Raw genomic sequence first — 25,118 nt, forward strand, 5'->3', positions numbered from 1 at the left:
CACGTCATCCATCCTATGTGATAGGAAAGACCGCCTCTTACGTCATGTCAAGCGCCAATAGATCCGTTGTGCCTTGGTCTCGTCAGGTGTTCCAAACTCTGCTCTTGTATGAGGTGAGATCTCATCTCTCGGCACCCGTCATCAAACCATGGATTCAGGAGCATCTTCCTAGATGGGGAGTGGCCTGTAGAGCGAGTCGTGGGAAAAGACCTGTGGACCATCGGGACCAAAGTGTTTGAAGCATGTGCAAGGTCTACGTCATCTCCCAGGTGGGTCGGTAGCTCACGTGACAAGGCTCATATACATTGCATCCAGGTCATGGTCAAAGTGTATCTGAATACGGGTGGGAGCCGGCTGGTCCCGTCCTGCTACTACTGCTGGCGTGGTGGTTGATATGCTAAATGCCAAATAGGAGTGGTCCACGTCATGAGGAGGAGTGACCATGAGGTCATGTACATGTGTCGCAAAGTCTGGGGAGCCCATCAGGTGATCCAGTGTGCTCGCTCCCCCTCCAGTGGGAAGCAAGTGAGCCCTCCAGATGATGGCCATTTGAGAAGGCTGTTATATATGATAAGGTCGTGCACTGCTCCCATCTCCAGTAGGTGTCGGCCTTATCCTGTGACTCGTGCATCCTTGGAATGTCTCATTATCCCGAGCTCTGCTGGGTCAATCTCCGGTACTCTAAGAGAGTCATTTCCAAAGTCAAGCAGGTTAATTTGTCTGCTCACTGTTCGTGTATTGAATCACCCAAGGAGGATCTCTCCTTGCCTAGAGAACTCCATGATGTCATTGTCTATCATCTCATATGGGCTGTGCCCCCTTTGTGGTGACCTCATGGGCATATGATGTATCTATAGGGAAAAGTAGCATACTGCAATGAAAATTGCTGCGCATCTTGTGGTTGTATCTGGACCCACATGTGTTGTGCATGTTCCTCTCTATGCATCACAGATATGAGCGGCCTCAGATGTGATTTGAACACCCCCAAAACCTTTGACTCCAGTGTCTCTCCTCAATGTCTTCCTATAAGCTGACTCCCATGTGTATCCTGGTACTGTAGGCAGCCTTCTCTCTGGACTCTCGTGTGTCTCAGTGGAGAAAATAATATCTCTATCAGTGTATGTCTCTGAAAAGCCTCCTGGATCAAACCAAAGAGTGCCATTACAATTCCTCACAGCTTTCTTTACTCTACTTTGTGGCACAATCCTATCAGTCTGATATCGTCATGTGTTTCCTGCATCCCTCTCTTCCCTTTCCTCCCTTTCTGCCCTGTCCGTTATGATGACTTTGACATCTCTATAAACAGCCCATTTCCCTTCCTATCTCTCTGCCATAAGTCGAACCATCCCTTCTCTACATTTTTCTTGCTGTAAAAGCGTCAGATCATCCTTTGTGCTTTCAGCTTTTGAGATTTTGAAAGAGGCGGTGAAGTTGTGCCCAAATAACAATTTCAAGAAACCTTGCTATCAAGCTGATAATGTGTATGGCATTGCTAATCTTGTATGCAAATCATGTGCATTGTTAAAACCATATATCTAGATACACATTCTTAGGCAAAGAATCCTAACTATGAAGTTCATTTTCCAAGTCTGTCTTATTGTTTGTTTTCCAAAATAGATGCACTGCCATAAATAGCTGATAATGGTAGCATTGTCTGCAAATCTTGCTGCATTGCTAAAATTATATAACTAAATGTACCCTGATGGACAAGCATACAATCTCAACAACGAACTTTTGTGCATTTTTAAATCAGATGTTATCGTTTGCTGCTTTCCAAGTTGATGCAAGACTGTGGCTGTAACTTTTGGAAGCTATGATAGATTAATTGCTTCAATTGTGTGCTGTATGCTACATGCAAGCCTTTCTTCTCTGACTTTTTGAGATTCTGAAGGAGGCAGCTAAGTCGTTTGCTGCTTTCCAAGTTGATGAAAGACCGTGGCTGTGAGTTTTGGAAGCTATGATAAATTAATTGTTTCAATTGTGTGCTGCATGCTGCATGCTACATGCAAGCCTTTCTGCTCTGACTTTTTGAGATTCTGAAGGAGGCAGCTAAGTCGTGCCCAAATAATAATCTTAATCAGTCTTGCTGATAACGTGTATGGCATTGCTAGTGTTGTCTGCAAATCCTGTGAATTGCTAAAATTATTTATCTAGCTAGATCCACATTATTAGCCAACAATCCCAATGAGAATTTGTACATTTTCCAAATCTGATCTTATTATTTACTTTCCAAATTGCCATGAGAAACTGATAATGTCTATGGCATGGTAGCATTGTCTGCAATTCCTGCTGCATTGTTAAAATCATGTAACTGGATGCACATCAATGGACAAAAAAGACAATCCCAGCAATGATCTTTTGTGCATTTTTTGAATCTGAGATTAATTGTTTGTTTTCCGAATTGGTGCATGGCCCTGGCTGTAAGTTTGGAAGCACATTAAAAATTCAACTTGAAAAGTCTGATCTAGCATGTTTTTCTGTATTGCAGGGGCTTTATTGTATATAGAACCTGAGTTTGATTTGGACACACAGCCTGTTCTTGAAGGCTTTGTCGCAGCTGCATCGCTTGTTGGTGCAGCAGTTAGTACTACGTTTGCAGGGTCTGGAGCAGATTGGCTTGGTCGTCGCAAAATGTTGTGTATTTCGGCAGTTATTTTTTGTATCGGTTCCTTGCTTATGTTTTGGTCTCCAAATGTATACATGCTCTTGGTCGCCCGCTTAATAGATGGTGTTGGAGTGGGATTAGCTGTAACTATTGGTCCTCTATATATTTCTGAAACAGCCCCAGCAGAGATCCGAGGGGAATTGAACACCTTACCACAACTTTTAGGTACAGGGGGAATGTTTCTGGCATACTGTGTGGTTTTTGGGATCACTCTCACCAGTGATCCCAGCTGGAGACTAATGATATCATGCATACTTATTCCTTCTCTCCTATTTTTGGCTCTTGGAATTTTTTTCCTTCCTGAGACTCCAAGGTGGCTTGTGAGCAAGGGTAGGACAAAGGAGGCTAAGGAAGTTCTACAGACGCTTCGCAACAAAGAGGATGTATCAGGTATCTGATATATGAATTGTTCAAACTTTATGTCCTCGTCTCCCCAGGATAATTCTCGACGTTTTATTAACGGGACTGGGCAAGTGAGCCACATGTAAAGCATTCCATTTCATTTTTTTCACATTCTGAGCATGGTGTGCATCCTGATCAACAAGAAAATGTGAGACAATTTTCTGGCATAGTGACATGCAAGAAAAATGGACCCTGGAGGACAAGGGAGATCAAGACCCAATGCCAGTTCTAGATTGCGGCCACCAGTGTTGCATTGCTGTTGCAGAGAACTCAGTCTTCTATCGTTGCACCTAACACATCAAGGTCTAAGATAACATCTTTCTAGAAGATCTAGAGCAAAGACATTTAGTTAGTCTGGTGCTCTGCATTGGAGGGCTGTGTCAACACCTTAACTGCACATGCACGTCCCACCTGAGAAGGTTATATGTGGCCATAGTAGCAGCTTGAGACCAAACCAAAGGCGACCAGCTAATCGTCCCAAGTATGGCATTCTTAACAAACAGAAAAGCCATTGCACAGTTAGAGCCAGCCTTTCTTAACCTTGCCCATCTTTTGGGTTGTCAGTTTCAGCATATTGTTATTTATTGTGTGGATGCCATCTTAGACTTGTTTTGTGTAACAGGACTTCCACATCTCGTTGCTAACAGTAACTAAGGAGGTAACCAGAGAAATCCGATAGCAGGCATAACAGAAACGGAGACGAAAGAAGAAAGGTCTCTCTTACTAGGAAGAGGCATGGGATCCAGGCAGCTTCCATGATACTGGCCTGGCTAGCCAAAGCTAGACGTTTGCAGCTGTCCAAGGCTAATGCTTGAAAGTACGAAACAATTATGGATTACAAACGTGTACAGAACTTGAATGTTCCTGCAAGTAAAGATGAAGCGCCTTTTATAGGCCTAGGGAAGTGGGCCATCACTTTATTGTATGTGGGATTATTGGACAAGCGTGCCACGTACCCTCATAAAAACCCTCTAAAACTACAAGATATTGATCAGACTACAACTATCACAGTTCTTCTATTTATAAGAATTTCGTCCTCAAAATGCACACGTCCTCTGCTAGCCAAAGCTAGATGTTTGCAGCTGTCCAAGGCTAATGCTTGAGAGTACCAAACAATTATGGATTACAAACGTGTACAGAACTTGATGTTCCTGCAAGTAAAGATGAAGCCCCTTTTATAGGCATAGGGAAGTGGGCCATCACCTTATTGTATGTGGGATTAAGCGTGCCATGTACCCTCATAAAAACCCTCTAAAACTACAAGATATTGATCAGACTACAACTATCACAGTTCCTTCTATTTATAAGAATTTCGTCCTCAAAATGCACACGTCCTCTGAGTAGGAAAGAGGATGCATAACTAGATGTGGATGTAGAGAGATCCAACTCAGCTCAACAGATAAGAAACTCCTGCCCAATCTCTGAGGCTGCCACGACGAGTCTTCCTCTAGTAACCTGTTCTATTTAATGTAATAGTCCACCAAGACATTGTTTTCAAGGATTTTATCTCAATCTTTTTTGGTACATACTCTATTGACTAGCAACTGGAACATTTGCTGCCACATGATTTCAAGCAAGACATCTTGGAGGAGGAAGGTAGGTCCAAATCACCTACCCTCTTAAGAATATTGTGGGGGCCAGAGAATGTGTGAGCTAGCTTAGTGTCGGTATTACCTTTCAATGAAGCATATCTATGTGTGTGCAACCTGACTATACCCGCACTCCTTCCTTGGATACTCTTTCATCATGGACTGTGCTCTGCGGAAATTGTCTTTGGCAAGGTGTAAGATTGAATGCACTCATAATTTGCATGTTGATTAAGGAAAGTTTGATCTTTGAGTGTAGAAGGTAGCTTCACCTGACATCCATATAAAACTTAAAATTGAGACATCCCAATGGAAGTGTGCCTTGTAGAGTTATAACGGATCTTGCAAGACTACAATGGTAGCAGCAGTGTCATTATGCTCTTCTTGAATGTCATGAATTTGGTTTTCGTATATGTTGGAAACCACATAGCATTGACAAGGACATAATCTGGACAAGGCATCAGCTACTACATTTTCTTTCCCCTCTTTTATATTCAATCGTTACAAAATCCAAGCACCTTCTTTACCTAGGAGTAAGGGTGCTTTGGGACCCTTTCTAAAGCAAATCAATGAGGGCAGCTGCTGAGGCTCTTTCTTAAGCAAGTCCATGAGGGCAGCTGCTCATTTGACATAGTGCTTGATAAACCTTCTGTAAATGACGTTAAACCAAGAAATTATCTCAACTGAGTATTAGAGGGATTGGCCACAACTTACTCACTTGTACCTTAGAAGTATCCACTGATTGCTCTCGGGGGTAATAATGTGACCTAGGTATTCGGAGTTTCATCAACTTCCTCAAAGAACAATGTCTCTTAATTTATTTTTTTAACAAAAAGGAGAAGATTGCCACCTTTTGAACCATACATACACACTTAGAAGGCTTGGGATAGAGTTGATGCATTGTGAGAATTTCCAGCACTTGGACAACATGTTGTAAATGTTCCTCCTTGTTCCTACTAGATATAAGGATATCATAAAAAAATACCAATACAACCTTGAAGAGGTAAGGCCCAGGAATCAGGCTCTCAAGTACTGGGAAGTGGCAGGAGCATTAGTGAGCCCAAAAGGCATTACTTTAAATTGTAGTGCTTAGTGCCCTCTTTCTGTCCTGAAGGCAGTTTTATATTCTTCACCTTCCTTGATTTTTATTGGTGGTATCCTGACCTGAGGTTTATCTTGGAAGAGTATCTAGGCCTTTTCAGTTCATCCAACATCGTCCACCCTAGCTCTTGTTTTGGAATCTTTCTAGGAGGGATGGGGAATCTATTTTTGTAAAGTTATCTTATTTAACTCCCTATAGTCAATGGGTAAGTACCATCCTTCTTTTTCACCAAAGAAACAAGAGAAGCAAATGGATATTGATAAAACCTTTGTCCAATAGCTCCTATATTTGCTTGGCAACTTCATCTTTCTCTGTAAGGAGCCCCGATGGGCTTTGATCCTTGTATCCAAATAGATGGCATGATCAACTTCCCTTTTGGGTAGGCGACCATGAGGGGTTCCCTAAAAAATTATCACGAGAGCCCCGATGGGCTTTGATCCTTGTATCCAAATAGATGGCATCATCAACTTCCCTTTTGGGTGGGCGACTATGAGGGTTCCCCTAAAAATAATCATGATCCTAGTGTAGCATCCCTAGCATGTCAAGATATTCCACAGTGAAGCCCTTACTTGGTTTCTGGTTATACCAAGTTCAAGGCATAAACTTTGACGTCTTTTTTGAGGAGCCTTCTCATTTGTTTGGCTGTTACTGATTGTAACTTCTAAGAGTGAATACCAAGTAAACACACTTTCTTACCTTGTTATTGAAAGTCATCGTCATGTTCTGTAAATTCATGAGTGAAGTTCCCCTATGTTCGAAGCCAATCACGACATCCACTTTGACCTCAGTCTGTGAGGGACGTCAACTACAGGCAGCCTTAGTGAGTGGACAAACCTAGAAACAAGAAAGTTATGGGTGCTACCACTGTCCACAAGAATGTATTCATCTTTGCACATTAGCATCCCCTTGATCCTGAAGGTGGTGGAACTGCTTACATCATTAAAAGCGTTTGCAGATAGCCTGTATAATTCTGGTTAGCCTGTGAACGATTGGATAATAAATTCCAAGTTGTAGAGCCAACTCGTAGCTCGCAATTCACAATGGCTATTACCTTCTGGATGGAACACATGATTCTCATCATCTCTTGTGACATCCTGATCACAATCATGGAACTCCTCTGCAGTTTTAACAAGGAAGATCAAACCATCAGACTCTGGAATCACCATTATTTTTATCGTGATCCTTACCCCATTTTTGACCACATTTGAAATAGAGACCTTTCTTTCTCCTCTCATCCGTCAGAGATTGAGATAATTATTTGTGTACCTCCCTCTTATCTTAATCGTTACTCCCATCATCTGTTTTAGATTTCTGCCAGAACTACTGAACCATGAAGCTTTGATAGTACATAGGAATAATTTTACCTTTGACCATGGAAGCTGGGTTGAAGGGGTCTTGAAACCAAATGAGATTTCGGCTCACCACCAGTCTTCTCCAATACATAGGTCACAGTTGCTGTTTTCTAGAATATCCAATCCCAATGGATTTCTCCTTAGGATTATACTCGAGTTCAAACAGCTCTCTAGATAACATTAAACTGGGATACTAATCATGTTCTACATGGCTAAAATGTTACATTTAGAGTTTTCATTTTAGTGTTTACATGCTATAAATAGTTCTTAAAAAGTAAAAAGTTATCACATCTTATAATATAATTCGAAAAATTAGTTGATTGGAAATTAAGTTGCCATTTGTTGATGTTAAAATTACATCAGAAATTTAAAGACGTTATATGGAGTGTTTTCCATAGTAATTTCCTTAGAAATTTATATGGTACTTAAAAGGATATAGTACTTACAAAACCTGAAGCACATAAACCTTTTTCACAAGTGTAACCCTTATGTATAGAAGAAAGAATAGAGTATCACTCCCAATACTGATATGCTAAAAGAATAGAGTATCACCCCCAAATGCTGATATGCTAAAAGATAGTCCTAACAATTTATGAGACTAATTCAATCGCCTAATTGACTAGAACTTCCATCATTTCTCTTTGGAGACCTCCACTCAAGGATAATGCTTGAAAGTATCAAACAGTTATCCACTGCAAGTACAGCTGAAGCCCCTTTTATAGGCCTCGGGAAGTGGGGCATCACCTAATTGTATGTGGGAGGAGTGCCATGTGGAATGCGCTCATGAAAACCCACTAGAACTAATGTGTATACAAAAATACCGACGAGACTACAACTATTTTGACACTTTTAGAAACTAATAAGGCCCATTATTTAACTCACTACTAAAGTAAATCTTTCGACTGTTACATTTTGATTTAGCCTTGTCGCCCCTACATGCTTTGGTACATGAAAGTAACAGAAACGAGAGACTCTGTGAAGGCAGCTGGAACTACTGAATTACAACAATACCAGATGGATGTATTGATGGACCAATATGAACGAAAAGTTAATGCTCCACAGGTATGCAAAAATGACAGATGTGCATCATTACTTGCTTGAAAGAGTTATATGATGTCCATGCAGAAAAGCACTAATATGAGGACATGGGTCCCTTGACAATCTGTGCACATGTCTATCAACTTTGTTAGGTTAGGCTATGCTAGTGGCTATCGTTTACTGAGGTTTAAAATAGTAGAAACATTGAAAAGTATTTGGATCAGGCTTTAGATATTACCTTTGACTCTTTCAGAGTCTCAACTTAAGGCTATTTCTTGATCTTGTCATATTAGAACGAACTTCAACTGTGTGGTTGCATGCTTCCAGAATGAGCGTCTGGTGGTAACATTTTGTTGCATTGTTGGCCAGTGTAGTAGTGAGCTAGGTTTGCAGCTTGTCTTTTGGAGTAACATCTGTACTGGCTGTTATTTCCAACATTGACTCACCTCATAGTGTGCCCCCTGATGTGGCGATGCACTTATATAGGATGCAGGTTACTGTATTGAGTTTTCCAATGTTCGCATTCTTCATAGGCCTTCTTTTTGGTTTGTGAAGGTAGTGGCTGGTTTGGGGTCAAGCTAAAATAGAGGATGAGTGAAGAGACAAGATAAGGGTGAGAGGAAGATAGTGAAAAGACAATACCATGTCAGATTGCTCGCTCTTTTCTTTTTCCACAATAGGAAAATTTGCTGAATCTAGCGATTGTATTGCAGCCATCCATGGTCTACAGAATCCACAAACTTACTGGTATGGATAGTGAAGATTAGCTGTGTAGAAGATGAGTTCTCTTACGTAATGCCCTTTGGGTGCGACAGATTATCTTAATTTGCAAGGCATTCATTGTATTTGGGGAGCACCTTGTTTTGAAGAATACGCCTCCAAGTTCTAAGTCAACTTTGCACATAGGAGATGCGTACCTTCTCATGCAAAGGTAAGAGCTCAGAGAAAACCCAAATTTAGTTGCAACATGTGCCTAAGCTAAGAGAGATGGAAGTCATTGTGGACTTCAGATGTAGGTGACAGATCCAGCTCATATGCCTGATTTCCAACCTTTGTAAAGACAGGGCAGAGGTGGGTGCAGATGATGTACATATCATGGAGAGAGTTATGAGCAACAAAGTTCCAAGGGGCTTCTAGAGTTAGGATTGTGATGTAGAGTGCTACCTTACTGATTTTCTTGGGGGAGACCCATAGCTGTAAATAAGCTCCACAAACAAATGTTCGACATTTCTTAGGATGCTTCGATGGCTGCTCAGACACACAGACTGTGCTACTCACCAACTAGTGATTACTAGGTAGATTGAGAGCCTCTTGTTACTTTACTGTGGATGCTCAGAGGTTCTGTGCATGGTAGATTTTGTGCTTCTTACTTCTATTTGCAATACTAATAAGACTCCTAGTCATATGGCCATATTGAAGGAACATGTAGCTTGAATATTGAGCTTTCATCATATTTCTTTTGTGCAGGAGAGATGGCTCTACTAGTGGAAGGACTTGGTGTGGGAGAGGACCCCACTTTGGAAGAGTACATAATCCAGCCCGCAGATTTTATTGGAGGGGAGGAAGATATACTCGCAACGGAAGAGGAAGCTCCCATTAAAATTTTTGCTCCTGAAGATGGTACATCATGGATTGCAAAGCCTATCTCTAGTATAAGTGGCTCACAAGGGTTGCTTTCAAGACCTGCAAGCATAATTCAACAGGGTACCCCTCGGCTTCAGAGTATTCCTCTCATGGACCCCATGGTTACCTTAATGGGAAGCCTCAAGGGCACATTTGCTGACCATTTTACAGGGTTTGGAAGCATGCAGAGCAATGTTCAAGGTCAGCAGTTTGAAGCTTTTGATGATGGGGAGAATGAGAAATGGGATGAAGAGAATGCAGGAAGGGTGCAAGTAGAAAGTGGCTACCACTCTGAAGAAGAAATGGCCGGCGAAATGGATGAAAGCTTGACAAGTCCTCTGCTTTCAAGACACAGCAGCGGTCAGTGGGAGGAAGAAAATATTCCCAGAGTGGATTCGATGACTGGAAAATCTATGTCAAGGGCAAGTTCCGTATCAAGGATAGCCTCTAAGGACAGGAAAGGATTGGCCTCAACGGTGTCACAGAGCACTGTACCACCGAGCATTGCACCTCATGGGAGTTTTATTGGATCTGTTGGGAGCACTGGTATTGGAGGTGGCTGGCAGTTGGCTTGGCAATGGACAGGTCCTGAAGGGACAGAAGGCAAACCTGATCAAGGAAACTTCAAAAGAATATATCTGTTTCAGGAAGGTCAAACAGATGGATCTCGGATGGGTTCTACCTATTCACTTCCTCGATTTGGTAGTACCGTAGGTGAGGTAGAGTCTATTCAAGCTGCGGCCTTAGTAAGTCGACCTTCACAGTATGGAAAGGCTGTTAACTTGGAGAACCAAGTTGGACCCGCACTCATACATCCATCTCAAACAGCAACATCAGGACCACCATGGTCGGAGCTGCTTGAAGGGGGTGTGAAGCAGGCTCTTATAGTTGGAGTCTTATTGCAAATTCTTGAGCAGGTTACTAACGCCGCCTCACCTTTTACTAATATCGTTGTACAAACTGTCAAAATCTCTCCAATGCACTAACACGTTTTTTGTTTTATTTTCCACCAGTTTGGTGGAATAAATGCAGTCCTTAACTTTACACCGGAAATACTCCAGGAGTCTGGTGCAGAGTCATTGTTAAGCGACATAGGTATTGGATCTAACTCAGCTTCTGTTCTAGCCAGTGCGGCTACAAATTTGGTGAGCCTTCCATGCATTGTGGTAGCGATGCGACTTATGGACACATTGGGTCGGAGGTATTCTTAAGGCTCAGCTCCTTTTGTAACCTCACTTGTTCACAGTAATTTAATATGGATGCAGAACATATGTTTAGTGATTAATCGTTGTATATTCAATCTGTTAATTACTTGTCTTATGACTTATGCAGGAAGATCTTGTTACTCACTCTTCCAATCCTAGTCACAGCTTTACTGGTTTTGATTATTATAAATCTTGTTCCCACAGGCGACACTCTCTTTGCAGCAGTGTCAATTATAGGTGTTATTGTGTATATTGGCTTTTTTGTAATGGGATTTGGTCCTATTCCAAATATGGTGTGTGCTGAGATATTTCCAACAAGAGTACGGGGAGTGTGCATTGGGATATGTCAAGCTGCTATGTGGATAACGGACATATTGGTGACCGAGTTGTTTCCAATCCTGGATGACTCCATAGGAATTACAGGAACATTTGCATTTTTTGCAGTATTTTGTGTCATAGCCTGGGTGTTTATATTTTTGAAGGTGCCAGAAACAAAAGGAATGCCATTAGAGGTCATTGTTGAGTTTTTTGCTATGTCTGCTGCTGGAAAAAAGAAGTCAGCACTGGAGTTTGAAGATGGTGAGGAGGATCTTGAAGCTTCAGGTCTAGGAGGATAGGAAAATATGAGGATCTGATTGCTTTATTTGAGTGATCATTTTTGGGAATGAGTCCAATCACACATTCGACGGCGATAAAGGACGAGTGGACAGGTCAGCAGCTCAGCAGTCTCAATTTGTGCTACTAATGAGTGAACTACTGAATCAATATCCTGGCATTTGGTTTGAGGGTTGAATAATGGCTAGTGATTGGTCTATGTGGGTCCAGGCTGATGGACCAACTAAAGGAGAAATTGTGTATGAATTCTCTGATGTTGGCTGTGTGTGGCAAATGGGTTTTCTTTTACAGGTTTATAAAAGACTGTTTTCAATGATCCATTGCTGCTAACTCACAATTCATTGGCATTGGAACATGTAATGCTCATCTGGCTATGATGACCAAGCAGGGCAGTGCATCGGATGGTAATAATTTGATTCTTGGGTATACAAATATTGCAGTCTCTCCAATAATGCTGGCTCACAGCTGTGGCTATAGGTCTTGGCATGTCATTCTGAGCTGTACGAACTGCTTGTGGAGTTAGTTTGAGTTCAAGATCTCTAGTGTGAACTTCCTACAGTTTTTACAGATTCAATTTTCTGCAGGAGTTTGCTCGAAGTAAGTGTTGCCACACAAGTTGATTAACAGTGCCTCAGCTGTTTTGTTTCTAGGTGCTTGATTTGCAGAGCTTACCATTTCTTTCCTCTGTTCTCCTTGTCCTTTCTCTTGTGTTGCACAGTGACTTTTTAATTAGAAGTAGCATGTAAGAAAACGTAAAAGAATGGAAGGGGAAAGTGCAGGTTTGTATAAGGGGAAGAAGATAGCATATTGGACATGTTGATGATCGTCATCTTTTTGTGGTCTCAAAGAGGTTAAGATGTTGATAACTGGAGAAGATAAAAATTTAAGTTGCGACCTTTCATCTCCAATTCGTGATTCAGTTGATTCACAAATAGGGAGTTTTGCTACTTGGGTAGCACTAATTGTCAAAGGCTGCATAACAGAAATTTATGAAGGTTTCTTATTTTAGTAGCGACCCTATCATGAGTTGTGAACAGTAATGTTCAAAAGATGCATATTCACAATAGATATAACCAACCACACCTATATGAAAAACCCAATTGCTAGTCACTACTATAGGCACTCAACTCCTTTGCATTCAACTACCTTCAATTGTTGGGAAGGGACACAAAGCCTCTTTTATTTGCATGCATAGGCCACCTTGTGCCTTGCTCGAGCCTCTCTAACTTCAATTGTCAGGGGCACAAAAGCCCATTTGTTTGCATGTAAAGACCACCTCATGTCTCTAGTAATTGATTTGAGATTGGACTAATGCAATAGATTGATGATTAAAAATTTGAGCTAGGGCTATTGATTGATCTATGACTTGCATTGAATTGCAACGTTGAATTTCACAAAGAGGTCTTGATAGAGGAGTGTAAATAGTAGAAGCAAGGGTAGGGACTTAATAGAAGTAGAAGCAAGAGAACCTAAAAGGTGTAGAATTCATGAGCCTAATTCATTTTCTCCCATTATTGCATCTTTTGTTGAGATAGTAAAACCCTCTAAAGGGTGCATGGGACAAACCCTAATCTTAACCACACTAACCCTAGTCGTAACCCTAACTTTATGCCTAGCTTTATCCACATATTCTTGCATTTGCAATGTAGTGTACAGCTAACTATCTTCTGGTGTGCAATCTCTCTTTCACTAGTGTCTTCAAACATGGTATTAGAGCATATGGTGCTCTTCTTTTATTTGATCAAGCCCTTGAAATATCAAGACACATGAAAACCCCTTGACCCATCTTCCAATTTTTTCATCTTCATCTTGTAGCTTGAGTTTTCGCCTTCGTTTTATGTATAAAGCTCGTAGTATAGAGAGCTATGAAACTTGTGATATGTTGTTTTGATTTTGAGCACTTTTATAGTTATTGTATGACAAAAAGAGAGAGAATTAGGACGAGGAAGAAGTGTGTGGCATTTAAAGAGGTTTTTTGTGTTCTACTTTTAAATTGAGGCAATTTTGAGTACCCATGTGTGGAAGATGAAGTACTTTGGAGTATTTAACTGACTTTGGTTGATCATTGGGCCCCCACATGGCTCTTATAACTTCCTCTTCATATATTTTGGAGCTATTGTTTCCTCTTCGATAGTTTTCAAAGGTGTGCATGGCCAAGGTGTCCTCATGTGCTCCAAGCTAGCTCTAAGTACCTCATTATGGTCGGCCTGAGTTGCACTTTTTGAGGTTGTCGCCCATGACCATGTTGCAATAGTTGTAACAACACTTAGGCTCTACAATGGAGGTGAAGTCACCTCGCAATAATGATTTACTTTTTTGCTACTTGAAATCCAAATCTCTTTGTAAAATTCTCCATAGAGGAGGAATGAAAAGCCTTTGGGTGTCTTATATGTCATCATGTTCATACTTTTGGACACATGGCTTATTTATTGTTGTTGTCACAATCATGCACTATAGCTTAATGCCACATCAGCATTGCATATTATCTTTTCCACATGTATTTTAAAATTTACCTTGAGTTTTGAGAAATTTTTTTGTATCCCTCATATATTCTTGATCTCTATTGTCTCTCCCTCATATTGTGTGACTCCCATCCTCTTTGCATTACCTTTTTCTCTATCTTATCCTCTCACCTTTTGCTTAGCATCTTCCTTTTCTTTTCCCTTTGCTGTCTGTTCCTTCAACCTCTTGCCTCTCCTTCTTGACCCTTTCCTTGGCCTATGTATTCCTTGCCTTCACCTTAGCCCTTTGTGCTTTGTTGGGATGAGGCGTCTACATTCTCATAGGGATATCTTGAGGATATCACCCAATGTATCTCTCCTTGGCTAGAGACAACCTGCCATCTCACCGACTTGCGTTAGTGGTGTTTGTGTTGATTAGCTTAGCTTGCATTTGTTGGTTTCTTAATGTGTCAGTTGCGTTTAGGTGCATGAATGTGCCATATTTGGATTTGAGTATTTGTGTCCATGATTTAAGATAATGCTCACATAATCTAAGTTTTTAACAAACATTTTTTGGTTATTATTCTCCTCTATTGCAAAAACTACAGTTTAAAAGTAGATTAAGCATATAATGGTTGCACTACAAACATGCCCATTTTTCCTAGTTTTCCTCTTCTTTTGTTAAAAACTTCATGATCCTAGAATATCAACATGAGGATTTGCATCTTTCTTCGCAAAAGGTTCAATTTCATGGCTTTCTAATAAACAACATACATTTTCTTTCTCATCAGTCAAACAAAATATTGAGCTTTAACAATAAGTCAAACAAAATATTGAGCTTTAACAATAGGTGCATGTAAGCAATATGGCAAGTTACAATTCTACTTTAGAGATGTATTATATAATTTGGATGGCAATCAACTAACAATAATCTATTGTGACACTTTGTCAGCACAATCACTAGCTAAGAATATTTAGGAACAAAACACAATTGAGTGCAAGGTGGAGAACATTATTGTATCATCGTGATACTAAAGCTAGCGTTGTAGATATCTTTACCACTCCTCTTGATAAACACTTATTTGAGAAGCATTAACAAGCTCTTGGTTTGAGAGATAGGAAGGAAATTCCCATCATGAGGGAGTGATGGAGTAGTAATGCTTAGTCCTTCTTCAGTTTGTAGCATCGTGATGCTAAGGCAAGGCTCGCCAACTTTATGATGTTGATCTTAAGGAAAGATATTGAGTGAGCATAGCTCGACATCATTATTCATTTTGTGTATATTTGTTAAGAGACTTAGTTCGAAGATGACAAAGGGCCTAAAAGGGCACCTTATTTCCAAATGAATGTATAGATACATTTTTTGGTTGATAGAACAATAGCGCTCAATAAGTAATCATGATGATCTTCACTCCCTCTCCCTTACCTCTTGTGTGTGCATGCGAGCGTGATTGCATGCATGCGTGTGTGTGCATGCATGTCTCATATTGAATGATATTTCTTCACATTTTTTAGAAGTGTTTCTCACAGCTTCCAGCTACCATACTCTAGATGGTACCAGTTGTACATTGAATTAGTGAATTAGTAGTTCCACCAAAATGTGTGCGTGTGCACATTATATAGGTGACATTTCCTTAATTTTTAGATGTATTTTCCACTGCTTCTAGCTACCACACTTTGGATGGTACTGGTTGTACATTCCATTAAAATGTGTGGAGTGTGTGTGGAGAGAGAGTGTGTGTGTGTGCGTGTGTGAAATTTCACAAAAAAAAAAAGAGTGTGTGTGTGTGGGGAATTTTTTTATTATAGGCAACAAAATTTCCAATGTGAATAGTTTAAATAAATGTGAGTGTGAATGTGTGTGGCATTAGTAGCATCAAATATATTGTGTAAGGGCCCAAGGTTGAGGTGGCACGGTAAGTCCATGTGCCAGCCTTCCATGTAAGCAGGCCCATAAGTGTGTTGTACATAGTCCATGGCATAAATAATATAGTATGGTGAGATGGTAGGAAATCCCATGTGCCACCCCTCCACCTAGGTAGTCCCATGCAAAAATTAAGTGAGATATGGCCAAGGTCAATGGGATATATAATATTAAATTGGTGGAGGTGTCAGGGGATCTTGGACTTTCTCATCCATGTGGGCTAGTCCCATGTGGGGTGGTGATGTATAGTCCAAGAAATAATATTTCTATAAGGGGAAAAGTAGGATGAGGTGATAAGCATCTTTGTGCCAACCCTCGACTTGTCCTCCTAGGCATTATAATATTGAGACAGAGCCATGAGGTCTCTTAGATTTAGGATAAGAAGGAAATTGTCGCATGCTATTGAGGATGCACACCTCCAAGCCCGGATGGGAGATGCCTCCACCCACACCATGCATGTGGGAGGAAGCATTTATGAGGAGAGCCCCCTCCCTTTGGTGATAAAAAGAAGGGACTATTGCTTGATGGGACATGCTCATTCTTGTATATCCACCATTCTAGCATTTTGATTTCCCATCCCCCCTTTTAATAAAGTAGGACCCTCTTTCCTTGATGTCTCTATCTCCTCATTCCTCCTTACCATGTACATGCTTCTCATCCCCCTTCCCCTTCCCTCTTGTGCCATAGCCCCTTTCTCCATCTCCACCCCTCTTCTTTCGTTCCCCTATCCATGTGATCACTTTATCCCTCTCTCTCCCTCCTCCCCATGGCTCTTGAGCGTCGCCATGGTTTGTGTCTGATGGCATGTGGTGGGTTCTTTTCTTGGTTACAAAAGCTGGTGTGGCTGCTAGGATCCAAATCTCCAAATCCCCATCCTTGGAAGATCACCTCTTCATCAAAACCCCCTCTTTGACGCATGCAAATCCCTTCCAAGCTGCCTTTTTGCATGCAAATGCCCTCTTCTCATCCTGTTTTACCCTTCTATCTCCTCTCTCCTCACTCTCCCTTCCCACTCCTCTTTCTCCCCCCCCCCTTGTCTCTCTCTTTCTCTCTCTTTCTCTACCGTGAACTACTCTATCACCTCCCCTTTTTTTAATAAAAAACTCTCTCTCTTTCCCCTCTCTCTCTCTACCCCCTCTCTCTCCACGAACCACTTCCCTCCCCACTTCGCTCTCTACCTACTCTCTCTCTCCCATCACCCTCTCTTTCTACTCTCTCTCTCTCTCATTGCTGTGCTGTTGCAGAAGTGCCACGTGGTGCTCTGCACAGCCACTGCCAGTCGTCGCCATCCCAAGCCATGTCCACATGGCACTGTAGTCACATGTCCCCTGTCGCTATGCCTTGTGTCCCCCCTCGCCATCTCCGATCGCTCTGCGAGCCCCTTCCACACATACAATGCCTACGTGGTGCTACAATGCTGCTGTCCCGCATCGATGCAATGATTTAGGCAACCACTGTCTTTGCGCCCACATGACCGCCACCATCATTCACTCTTTTGTTCCATCTATAGTACCTGCCCTCTCCTGCACCTCAAGTGCTGTGTTGAATGCGCCATCAGACCGTCGCCTTATATGGGCCCCGTGCTACTTGTTGACCCGCTCTTCGAGATCAGAATTATGTGGCACTACCACGTGCTTCTGTGCCCGTGCGGTGCTATCGTACAAGCCCGCTTGCCATTGCCACATGGGCACTACCACGTGTACTCTGGCCATGTTGCCACATCATGCCAGTCACATGGCATTGCCACATCATCTCTGTTCAAAACCCATACTGCCACATCATCTCATGCCCTTGCTACCACATGGCACTATGGAGCCACAAAGGGGATTGAACCCAGGATCCTTGATTGACAAAAAGGAAAGTTTCCCATTGGGCTAACCACAAATTCATCCAACTAGATGTGAAAAGCTAGTATATCTTAATGTTTGGTCGAGAAGTTTCGTGAGTCTATAGCTTTTGATGCAAAGGGAATTTGAGGGTGCTATAAAAAGGAAAAATGCTTAGTTTTCTGTGCTTTTCATTGGAAGACTATTGAAATCATGGGAAAATAGTTCCGCAAGGTTTCCATAGTTCAACTTCATTTTGCATCTTAACAATGATTGATAGTAGCTTTTGTTCTAGGCCTCAGTTTGAGGCACCACAAAAACAAAAAGTCTTCAATTCTTAAAGGCCAACAGTGCCAGCAAAATGGATTCAACCAAAGGCACAGATCATGACACAAGTTTTGCTCGCATGACCGAGATTGACAATTTTGAGAACTTCCTCCGACTAAGGTCGACAATCGTGAACAATTGGCAGGATGGTTCTTGGAGCTTCCTGCCGACTTGCAATGCCATAGCTGGCTGAGCTAGACAATGGATGGGAGCTCCTATCAGGGGACATAAGGGAGATCGAGGTATTGTACATCCATTGGAATAACTTGATTTTAGCTCTCCATGCTACAATATCATCGAAGTCTAGCATCTTGCTAGGTAGTACGAGAAGTAAGGTTCATTCACAAGTGGGAATTGCCCGAAGGTTGGGGATTTATCTTAAGGATTTGCTACTTGGTCCCAGTCAGTAAGCTTGTATTGTGTGATTACTATAAAGTCCATTTGGAAAGGTTTCTTCTTCATGCTCATCTAACTTCGTGCACCTAAAGGTCAAGAAGAAAAAAGTTTTTAAGAAAAAGGACAATGTACCAAGACAACCCAAGAGTTACTACTATGATTATTCTAAGAAGCTAGGTTTCTTTGAATTCCTTTGTAACAATATGCATTGTAAGATAAACATGTTATGGCCTCGAAATCCTTTTGTACCAAACCAACCTTTTGTTCCACATCATGAATTGCACATTGTAATATTATTGGGCACAAGGTAAACTTTCAACAAAGAATAGTGCGGTTGTTTGGTCCCCAACATCTAGCCGAGGACTTTGCATCTCCTCACTCTCTCATTCTTCCAATCTTGGATTACTAAGAGAGTTGGGATGTATGTGTTCTGGTTCTCATATACTGTCAGCATGGGTAATGCATTTTGATGGTGTTTTCAAGTTCTCAACCAAAGGAGTAGGAGCCAGTGTGACCGTAGTCTCACCCGAAGGTGTGACATTTTGATATAGTAGCCCTGTGGTAGTTGACACTTGAAATCAAGCAAAATATTACGATCTTACCATTGGCTTGTAGAAGGAAAAATATCATTGAATAACCTAGCTCAAAGTACGAGGGGATTCTCATCTTGTGTGCCACCAAGTAAGCGATGATTGGAAGGTGTGAAGTGAAACCTTGGCCTCATGCCATCAACATGCCACACAACTCTGCCAAGAGTTCCAAAAGATACAAGTGTGCGACATTCCAAGATCCAAAATAGTGTGGCCAACACACTTACCTGTGCCGTTTGCGAATCAATAGGAGGTACCTTTACAAAAGGCTCTTCTTGCCTACACAACTCAAGGTGATTTATGAAGCAAGAATAGGGACCTTCCCAATGGAGATGAACGGCCTGCATGAGTGTCATCATTTGTAAATTTTGTGGAGATTGTGGCCACCATAATACCATATGCTTTGAGTATCTCATACGGGTTCACCGACTTTGAGCGATCATCAAGAAAGTTCTTCTTTGACTTGCCGAGAAGAAGAAGTTACAATGCCAAACCGCAACCTATTAGAAGTGATCTCGTGGAGGTTGGAAGAGCTTGAGGAAGCTGCGGGTGATGTGCAAGCTCTACAACTCCTTACCTTTGTTTGATATAGAATGGTAAAAGACTCTCCCCTTGATGTGGGATATTTGAGAGGCTTGAATCTAGGTCATGGTTCTACCTAGCCCCTTATTTAGAGCAAACAAGAAGGTACCACTCCCTAGTTTAGGGACCTCCACTAGGTCTTGGAAAGTAGAGGAGTTTTTTTTGGGGGCTAGTACGTAGACTCAAGAAATTTAGCTCTTCTCAATCCATAGTGGGTGAAGATAAGGCTTGCCATGAACCTAAGTAGTTATGGTGGGTCTAGTATCACTAGTAGTGGAAGCATTACTATCAATAGTCTAAAAAGTATCAATGGTACTAGAAGTGACACCAACAATAATAACCCTATTGCTACTAGTTGTGGCAACTTTACCATTACTATTATTGACACCGATGGTCAATACTAGTAGAGGGAACTTTACCATTAAGACTATATGTGAGAAACTTACCACCAATAGGAGTATTGCAAGACTACTCTTGAGACTATATGTGATAACCTTGTCTTTAGTAGTTCACACGGTGGTGGTATTTGCACAAACAACACTTGCGCCATGTTGCCTTTTAGTTATTCCTTCTTCTTGATCACAAGCTCTTTAAACACTTCATGTAATTCTCCAAGAAGAAAATCCATCAATCTGCATAGTTTCTACAAATGCCAATTGATCCAGTAGCTAGATAACTATAATTTATTAGCTCAAATTAATGCTTCCCCTAAGCCTTTCCTATTGTGGATTTTTGATGTCTACATCTTTTCTTTTTCTCTAGGGAGATAGAGAGGGAGATTTTTTTGTTTGAAATCCCTCCCTCTCCTTCAACACATGGGTTTAGGACATGACCAAAAGTAATTCCCCAATTTTGTATCATAATAGTACAACTATTGGTGATAGTAAAGTCATAGTGCAACCATTGATCATAGTAAGTGTACATCACTGCAACTATTAATAATAGTAAGTGAAGTATCTTGGATGGTACAAAAATCAATGTTTTATGTCACAGTTTCTTTTGCAGCGGAATCCATTAGTATTTGAACTTTGGGATTATAGAGATGATCCATGAGGTGAAGGAAACATGAAACTAGGCAAGGCATGCAAAGAAATATAAGTGTTACATGGGAATTAAGGGCCAACACATTTTGTCTCAATAAGTATGACAGAATGGAGACTTAGATTGAAATATACAAAAATGAAAAAAGCAAATGAGAGGAAGATAGAAGAGATTTTAGAAGAAGCAATAGAGGGGTTAGGTACCTGGAAGATTTATCTCTATTTCCAAGAAAATAAAAATTGAATGGCTTGAACATGCAATTACAAAGGCTTGTCAGAGGGGAGAGATTGTGAGTAGTAGGGAATGATAAATTTCCAAGGGCTATGATCTCCATGTAAGTATTTTTCCCCTATTTCTATGGCTCTCATGATGAGAAGTTGGAAATAGCATTGATCTCTTTGAAATATTAATTTTTAGTTAATTTTAATTTGATTATATTTTATTCAATGCAATGTGGTCACATGGCCATAATTACATTCACATTGAGAAGATGTGAAACATAAGACATCTAATCATGGAGTCATGCCAAACTTCCCCAAGTAACACATTTGATGTTAAGCATCACACATTTCATCATGGAGTCATTTGAAACTTCCCTAATCCATTTAAGATAGTGAAAGGGATAGCCAAATAGTGGAAAGTGAGCTAGATACAAGCTATCATGAAAGTAAGGTTTTGAGAATTTCAAAGTTGAGAATTCCACATGTGTATATTGGATGTGAATTGGTTCAAAGTTATGTGTAGAGGGTCTCAAGAGACTGAGAGAAAAGATTTGATTGGTTTTCTTGCCATTAACTCTTATGAGTATATTTGTGATACCTCATTATTAGGAAGAAGTATATATATTTTTGTGCTTATCTTACTACATAGTTTTGACCACAAATATTGTGATTGCTATACCCAAATTTTTAGCTTGATTGGTAAGATTTGGGTTTAGAACCATGAGGTTATCACTTCAAATTCCCTTGAGCACAAACATATCCACTCCTTGAGGTGGTGTTCACATGGTGGTGTTTCCCATGCATGTGGATATGCTAGGGTTACACTCCAATATTTGTCATACCTGCTTCAACATCCGTCTCTCTAATCTTTAAATTTGCACACTCCATTCATCAATGAACAATGTTGGAGGATAGCTAGTGTAGCATCGAGATTCAGGGACAATGCTAGGGAGGAGGGCTAGTGTAGAATTGATGATCAAGGACACATGGTCTAGCTTGAGGATGGTGCTTCAAAGTTATGTCAAACCTTTGACCACCAGTGGGCAAGCATAAAACTCTAATGAGTTTCTTAGGGTGTCCTTCTAGTGTTTAAGCTGATTGCTAACCTTATTTGTGTCTCCCAAGGTGTGTTACTATCTTGAATAAAAATGTGGTCAATATTTGAAAAAGGGATTGTAACTCCCCTCTTGTCAGTTCCTAGGTGTGTGAGTTTCTATCATAAAAAGTATCACAATTATTGATGCACATGATAATGATTCTTGATTTGTAGATATCCCGATTTTTGATGCATCTAATAAGCCCGGGGGATTCACTCTTCATTAAAGGGGGACGTCACCTGCGTGCATGAACTTCAAGAAAACCCCCTATTTAAGATCGACGTAGGATGATAAAACACCCCTATTTAAGCTTATAAGATACCACCAAAATTCCATTATGTCCCCACCTTTCCTTAAATCTACATTCTCTCTCAAGCATTTAGATTACACAATAAGCAAATTTAGGTTACTTTCCCTATGACTATTTAAAACCATACACAAAATTAAACTTGTTTGGACTAGTTACCCAAGGTAACCTATATTATGTCCCCCCTTCTTAAATATGACATGGTCCCCCTAGCTTAAATTCAATATTGGGGAAAAAAAAAAAGGGCCCTCACCCCTAATGTATAAGCTTATGCCTCATTTCAAAAAAAACCCCTATTGTACACTCACGTGATATCATAAGTTTCCCCCTGTGAATCCCCCGGGCTAATAAGCTATTATTGGGCCATCTTTCAACAGCATCACTTGGATGCAAAATGGTGGCATGTGATTCAAGTTGGACCAATAAAGAAGTGATGTATTTTTGAAGATGATGATGTCAAGGAAGAGAGGTAAATTTTAGAGTAGATGACATGGAAGCAAGAAATTACAATGCTCCTCCCCTATCACATGAGCTAATGGTTGTATAGCCTCTAGAAGATAATGCTAACTTAAGATATTTGGGTCATTACTTACGCCTAGATGTGGAGGATCGAGTCTTTGATGTGGAGGACATAGACTTCTTAGCACTACTACACATATGTCTTTTTTTGATGATTTCCTATCGACGTTTTGCCCGTGTGGGTGCCAAAACCATTGGTATGGCTCGCGGGCATGGTACCTGTGGTATTAGTGTCGATATATACTAACACTAGTTAATGTTGGTATATATCGACACTAATTAACATTGGTATATACCGTTGTAATACCAACACTGATATAAATTTTATATACCGATGATAGAATTACAAAATGTGGTTTGCAATAAGACCCCAACTAGTGTTTTGCTATAAGTTTGATATTTTGAAAGAAAAAAAATATAAGAGTGTGTACACCAACTTTGAGATCAAGATACTCATGTATTCATGGTGAAATTAATATAAAGATTTACATAATGCCACTATAAAAGGCACCAAGGGAGAGTAGGGAATAGGATGGATCTCATTGAGTAGACTCCATCTTGAATGACGGACCCATATCATGTCTTATTATCTATAGTTGACCACCATTTGCCAACATCATGCATTGACATCCCAATTATTTTGTTTATATGGGTAGGTCTAGGATGTAAAAGGGTGGCTTTCATATACCACTTCTGGGTACCTTGGTGTCTGCATGACAATTTGTGGACATGTTGGACCATCCGCTAGATAGTGGTTACGTTGCTCGTGAGACTATACTCACAAAGTCACCATAAAAAGTTGATTTTCCAAGTAAAAATGTATGTTTAGATAATCTCACCACTTGGATGTTATAGGTGATTCTACCAATTTAAATCCATTGAGAGATTTAAGGATCAAAGTTTTTAAAACTAGAGCAAAGAGTAGTGGAGCAAGGGGACACCATTGCCTTAAAGAAATTGAGATTCATGTGACCCACAGTTTTACCATTGAGCATGATTACAACAGAAGCATTTTGAAAATATGCAGCATATGGCATTATCCTTAATGAAATTTAGGTCAACATTCAAAAATACTCACTACCATTTTTCATCACCAACTATCATGCATGTGTGTGTGCATGTGTGCATGCGTGTGTGTGTGTGTGTGCATGCGTGCATGCGTGTATGTGTGACGTAAACCTTAAAATCAAAAGATACTACCATGTGGCACCAAGAAAAAGCATTTAAAAGTATATAGGTTAATATATTGGTATTTTTCCAGCCACACATGGGTACTCCCAAATTCTTGAGAGGATACTTAGAGGAGGCTTAAGTACATATTATATCCAAGGTCTTGTAGAGGACATATTTACTTATGGGACTTATATATCCTTGAGTGTTGGCCATTGGGTTAGGCCAACATAGGAGATCTCACCAGCAACAGCTAAAGGAATATTACAGTATGCCGAGTCAATGAGTAGATATCTGAGTTACCAGGGTAGCAAGCAACTGCAAGGGGATATAGCAGCTACACAGGTCGAGCTACCTAGAACAAGAGACGTGGTGTATGCGAGATGGCCCATTTCTTTGGACATTCATTCACAGAGTCTGGGACTTACCCCAATGCCATTGGACCCTCCTATCCATTCTTAGCTGGCCAATGGACCAGGTCCCTGAGACAACATATAGAGGACCTGCCCTATGCTTCCCTCCCCTTAGTAGTGCTCTCTCCATGGCATTTCCCCTAGTCTATGATATGATATGCCATTTACTCGCCCCCACAGTGATATCACAATGTATATCTACTTTTTATGGATTTTCAGTATTAGTCTTTGACTTGGACGTGGATGCCCACTTAGTCATCCCACCCCTTTAGGGTTTCTCAGGTTTTTTAAGTCTCATAGACCCTTGGTCTTTCACAGACTCTAATAAACTTTCTTTCTTTTCTTTCTCTTTTTTTGCCCAGGGGGGCGGGGAGAGTTGAAAGAGCCCCAAAGAACTATTAACTGGGGATGTGAAATTAACAAAGAGGGGCCAGAAGGAAGGTAAGCAGACCCCTTAAGAGTAGAGAGGAGGATAGGAAGATGAACAATGGATCTTCCTAGTCAGGCCAGGCCATCACTAAGGCAAGAGTACATCCTTGGTTGAGTCTGTCCATATGAATGGAATGTCCTTAGTTGAGTATGTCAATTGAATGGAGAGGGTTCAAGCCAAGTTGAGGCACTTCTTGTAAATGTTTTATGATTAATGGAAATGGGTCTCTCTTTGTGTGCAATAGTA

General features: G+C 40.8%; 1 protein-coding gene across 2 annotated transcripts in view; it reads left to right on the top strand.

Moving 5' to 3' along the window:
• Positions 1 to 14,001, top strand: part of LOC147885863 (monosaccharide-sensing protein 2-like) — a 35,363-nt gene extending 21,362 nt beyond the window's left edge. Inside the window, exons 2-6 of one of the 2 annotated variants that reach the window (XR_015543405.1) lie at positions 2,489 to 3,055; positions 9,613 to 10,685; positions 10,782 to 10,969; positions 11,101 to 11,865; positions 13,873 to 14,001. Coding sequence is in view for 1 of the 2 variants with exons in the window: in XM_087396132.1 (XP_087252258.1) it covers positions 2,489 to 3,055; positions 9,613 to 10,685; positions 10,782 to 10,969; positions 11,101 to 11,590 (2,318 nt within the window). In the remaining variant the exon portion in view is untranslated. Of the gene's footprint in view, positions 1 to 2,488; positions 3,056 to 9,612; positions 10,686 to 10,781; positions 10,970 to 11,100; positions 12,209 to 13,872 lie in introns of those variants that run through there. The other variant, XM_087396132.1, reaches the window with a different exon arrangement.
• Positions 14,002 to 25,118: the final 11,117 nt, after the last annotated feature.

Source organism: Dipteris shenzhenensis, chromosome 25, assembly GCF_047967505.1.
Source record: "Dipteris shenzhenensis isolate YYH24624 ecotype China chromosome 25, Dip_SZ_1.0, whole genome shotgun sequence".
NCBI lineage: Eukaryota > Viridiplantae > Streptophyta > Polypodiopsida > Gleicheniales > Dipteridaceae > Dipteris > Dipteris shenzhenensis.